At 41.1% G+C, this 5,253-nt stretch overlaps 1 protein-coding gene across 7 annotated transcripts in view; it reads left to right on the top strand.

Annotated features, from left to right (window-relative positions):
- Positions 1-57: 57 nt before the first annotated feature.
- The window catches only part of LOC112970859 (cytochrome b-245 chaperone 1), a 20,497-nt gene continuing 15,301 nt past the window's right edge, over positions 58-5,253 (top strand). For 2 of the 7 annotated variants that reach the window (XM_026075714.1, XM_026075712.1), the window contains exon 1: positions 5,137-5,234. Coding sequence is in view for 1 of the 7 variants with exons in the window: in XM_026075707.1 (XP_025931492.1) it covers positions 3,548-3,603 (56 nt within the window). In the remaining 6 variants the exon portion in view is untranslated. Of the gene's footprint in view, positions 5,110-5,136; positions 5,235-5,253 lie in introns of those variants that run through there. The other 5 variants (XM_026075716.1, XM_026075715.1, XM_026075713.1 and 2 more) reach the window with 4 other exon arrangements.

The raw sequence follows: 5,253 nt of genomic DNA, 5'->3' as shown, positions 1-5,253 counted from the left end.
CCGCGGCCGCGGCGCGACCTTCAGCGCCCCAAAAGCCCCGCTGCGGGCGCGGCAGCACCCGAGCGTGGGGTCCCCCCGGCCTGGCGGCCGCAAAGGTCACAGAGGCGATTTGCCTTCACCGGCATCTCCGTGCGGCTTCTCCCCGCGGCCAGCCGCTCCCTTGTATTTTTTTTTTCAGTCCTGCACAGTTACACCAGATGAATTTGCATTTTTTTTCCTCTGATATTTGTTCTCTCTCAATTATTTTTTACGGAAGAACGGTTTTGAAGTTACTTAACACATAAATTGGCAGCAGCATTTTATTTAGCCAATATGCTATGATCTCCCATTTCTGTAACTACACTGAGGCTGTTACCACACAGACATCAAGAAGTCTCATCTATAACAAAGTTATTAAACGTGCACAGCACCCTTCCAAAACCTCTCAGGCCCCCAGAGCATCAATTCAGATGACTATACATTTATGTGAAAATGCTTGTCCTTCTAAATATCAGGTTATAATATTTAAGCACAAAGGTTCAATTCACATTTTGCTCACTCTCTTAACCCTCCAGCCTAAGAGATATGCATAAGCATACACCTACATCTTTGCAGAGAAGTTTTTCAACTATAAAATGGCTTTTTTAGGAACAAAACCACCAAACTTCCAAAAACCATGCTATTTTCACTTTAAAGTGCAACTTCCCTTTATCAAGTGCACTGGGTAAATCTCTTCCTATTACAGGTTAGGTCTAAATACTTGAATCCACAGACAAAACTATTCGTTAGGCATAAATGATAATGCTGTACAAGAACTACAGACAGTCATGACTGCAGAAGTTTGTAACGGAAGAACATAACTCTCCAAATGCTTGTTTCACTGCAACTGTCTGTAACAGGCATCACAATCCAGAGAAGCAAATGTTTGTTGAGATGGCTGTTAAAAGTTTAACAATGTAATTACATTAGTGTCCTTAAAGATAACGTCAGGGCAGAATGTAAAAATAATGGTGTTTCTTTGTTTTACATGCACAGACTTTAGGTGGAAGTTATCTTATCCTTGAGGCCAAGGATACAGGAATTTCTAGCTATATCATAATGAAAGCAAATACAAACACTATTTMTTACCTATTTTTTAAAAAAGCTGATGTTCCTGTACATAGATGCTGGAAAAACTAGCACTAATTCTTGCTTGAGGTAAAAGTTGTAATAGTTATAATGATCACAATTTCTTGTGCTTCTGCTTTCTTCACTCAAAATGCTTTCACATTCACAGTTAGTATATTAATGCATGTTTTTTTAAGGCACTGTAGTCACTCTAAAGCAATCCCTGTGCAACTTAAGACTTTGGGTTTCCTACAGAATTACTAGAATGCAGCATTAGCTAACATTCAATGTTTTCTGTTCCTTTGGATGAATATTTTCAAACTAAAAAGCTGCATCAATCTTGCAACTTATTCTACATGGACAGAATGGCCATTGTTGCAGTGTCGATTATAGTGGTAGCACCGATGCAAGTTCTAAATTAAGTGTTGTGATTTGTACTTAAAAGCATGGCTCAATCCTTCTGGTTCACACTTTGATGACTGTGCTTATGACATTTATTATCCAAACTTGATACAGTGATTCTTCAAAAGATATGAAAGCTTTAGATAGTTTTATCTCTCTGCACATTTTAAAATATTATTTATTTTCCATTTTATTTTTTTTATAGTCACAGTGCAAAACACTTAACTACATAAAAATTGAAACATGTATGGAAACATTGAAACTTCTGAAAACATCTTAAGTGCACTGACCCATTCCTCTGGTTTAGGAATACATGAACTGAATTAATTTCAATTTAAGAATTCAAGCAATAGAAAAAGAAGAGCAAAAACTTGGATGGACTGGAGGGCACACAACGAATGAATGTTTTCAATGCATGCAATAAAATTATACCTGTGTAATCATTAGATAATTAGATGTCCTTTTTATTTTATTGCCTGGAGTAATTTCTGCTTTCCATTATCTCTTTATAACACTTTTCTACAGAGCATCTGTTATCAGTTACCATCATCACAGTGCCCAACAACCTAAAAAAGAAAGCACCATCCAGTTCTAATCTACTCCTGGGGAGGTAACAGTATGTACCTTTGCTAGACTGCAAGGCTACTTCTGAAGAAATTCACTATTTGTAGCACTTAAGAGTGTTATTTTGCTTTTATGGCCCCTGTTGCTATATTTACCATTTATACCTGTACCTAAAGCGTTCATACTAAGAGTGAAATAGAAAACTAAGTATTTCTCTATGAAAAACCAGTAGATGCCGTAACCCATTTTAAAAAGCTTTAAAGGTTATGCCTCAGTCCTGCAAAGATTATCAGCTCTAAATGCCTCAAGTCAGTGATGGCAGATGCCACTCAACAGCTGTCAGAATTAGCCAATAAATCTTAGTAACAAACTAGAAAACATATTCCATTAAATGAGTACTCTACAGGCTTTATACACAGTGTTCCCATAGAGATCGGGGGCACCGTGCACAGCTCAACAGGATGGTCTCATTTATAACTGGGTCCGTAAAGCCAACTCAGTCCTGTCACAGTACACAACATGTTGGTTTGGTGACTTCTTCCAACCAATTAAGATCAAACACACTAGAAATTTTACCCTGGCATCTTAATAAGATTACACACTTATTGTACTGCTGAATTCCTAAGTTTAAGAGAAGATCTTGGGAAACATGAAAGGAGCTAGAAGAGGTTATTTAAGAAAATGGCCTGAAATTAGAAGACAGGAATAGAAATATAAGTAGTACCAAACTACTGTAAAATAAAGAACAGTTCTGTTATATATGTATGCATGTTCTTGGTTTTGGATCAATGACTTAAAAGTTACAAGTATATTTACTATACAATGCATTACAACAAAGATCTATTTTTATATTATTGAGCAAGGAATCTACAAGTAATCAATTACATTTTTCTGTATGTTTCTTCTGGCAAATAGCTTTTGTTTCCGCAGCGATATGTTTTCAAATTTGTGCTGTTCTTTAAGTCCACATTCAGGCTTTTAAAATGTGTTTCTTCTTGCCTTTTTGCATTGGTAGGGATAACACCACTTACCTATTTCAAAGTAGTGTAGTAAAATCAGGGATTATTGCAGAAAATAATTTCTAACTTCATAATTACAAATCATACCAGGTATCATGTTGTGGCCTTTGCAGAACTGAAGCAGCACATGGTTGCTAATATTCCTGGCAGATAGGTACATAAGAATAAAACAGATCCTCACTTGTATACTACATGGTGTATATTGAGTGGAGGGGACAGGCGAGTTTCTTATGTTTCACTACTGCTCTAGATGCAAGAAACCTTTTCTGTTTTGTATTATTCAAAGTAGTTCAAGCATTTGGTTTCCAGAGAAACTGATTTGTTTGTAAAACCTGACTGACCACAGCTCATAGAAAAACTAATTTCTTCTCAGAAGACTCAGAAAGTCAGCTGCTTATTTGGGTTCAGAACAAAGATACTTAATACTTCCTATTTTTCATCAGGACCCAGCAGCTGGTACCTCGTGACTCACAAGCATGCCAGTTCAGCCTTGCAGTTCCTCGGAGCTCTTTAGGCAACACAAACACTGCAGGTCAGTTTGCATTTTCTGCAACTTCCAGTCAGTTAATTCCATAATATGGGGGCTGAGCTTCTATCTTTAAATAGTTCACCCTGGGTGGTTAGGAAAAACACCACCTCTTCAAAAATTCAGTTACTGCTGACCAACAGCGATGTTCAGGAACAGCTGAACAAACTTCTACCATTTAATGGCCTCGAGCAGACACTTGGGAGTATCTGGATTCTTTTCACGAAAAAAGCCAGAAATTGAGCATGTCATTCAGGAAGGACCACACTCCTGAACAAGAGAGGACTAAATATCTTTCATAAAGTGATATATTGGCTTACATAAAGGGCATTCAAGAAGTTAAGCTAGAGGACAAGTATCTGCACTTTACCCATTTTATCTCAAATATTACACAAGCAGACACCCTAATGGATTAAACAGAAATAATTTTCTCATGTTAGTAGTGTTTAACTGAACTAGGAGGAATACATAGGATTTTTCAAGTGTAATCTACTATCCACAGCAGAAAGGGCACTCAATAGTTTGCCTGATTTGAAAACTCTCCTCCCCAAACAACAGATTTTTCCAAGCCCAAGCCTTCAAATGACAAATGATTCCCCAAATCACAGCATCAATGACATGGTTAAACCATAAGATTATTGCCCTTGTTGTTTCTTTGCATTTCCCTCTCTGGTTTTTGAACCCTGGCATTTTTTTCAAGACTGTATACACTGTTATAATGACTATTCAAAAATGGATTGCATTCAATTATCATAACTATCGTAGCTATCAACGCTGAAAGCTAAAGCTTAAAAACTATCATATATTTTAAAACAACAGAATTTAGCACCAGCGTTGTAATTTAGCACTGGCAAAAACAACAAAACCCCTCTGGAGTATCCAGAATTCTATATCTGGAGGAAAGAGAAACTTCAGAAAAGTCAGTCTCTGCTTACAAACGTGCAGTTATTCACACATACGCATACGTGCCCCTGACAGCAGGTGCCTGGCGCAGGAGCCCCCGGGCGCCGCGGCCTCCGGCACTCATCGGGCAGCGCCAGGCGCGCAGGGGCGCTGGGGCGGCTCCCGGGACCGCCACGGCAGAGGTGTGCGGTGTGCGGTGTGCCGCGACCAGCCGTGCCAGCCCCTCGGCCTGCCGCACCGCGGCCTTGGCGCCTCACATCACTCAAGGGGGGCAAGGCCACGCCACCAAAACCAGGCCTAGCCGCTCTCCGGGCATCCAGCCTATCTCCGCAGCGCCCGGCCTCCCTCCTCTGCCACCACACAAGCTTTCCTACCCCTTTTCCATAAAGCTAAAACCGTGCAACCTAAAAAAAAAATCAATGCTCCTGTTTGTGCAGAAGGACCCCCGCGCTCGGCCACCATCTTGCGTGAGACTCTTCCTCTCCTGCTCACAAACTAAGGCAGAGCGATTGCCGTGCGCGGCGAGGGAAGGTCTATTTATGCACTTGTTTGCCCTCACTGAACATGGCTGCTGACGTCCTCCATCCGTCTGAAGCGCGCGTCTCGATGGTGCGTCCTGGCGGCCGGTTTGGCGTTGCTCTATGGTTCGGGGCGGCGGGGCTCCAGGAAGTGGCGGTGCCCGGGCGTCCCATTCAAAGCGCTTCCCCGCGCGGGTGCCGCCGCGCGCCGGGCAGGTAGTGCTGCGGAGGGAGG

Source organism: Apteryx rowi, unplaced genomic scaffold (genome assembly GCF_003343035.1).
Source record: "Apteryx rowi isolate R43461 unplaced genomic scaffold, aptRow1 scaffold_41, whole genome shotgun sequence".
In the NCBI taxonomy this organism is placed as follows: domain Eukaryota; kingdom Metazoa; phylum Chordata; class Aves; order Apterygiformes; family Apterygidae; genus Apteryx; species Apteryx rowi.
The sequence above is the reverse complement of the archived record's forward strand: the minus strand, read 5'-3'. Positions and strand labels throughout refer to the sequence as shown.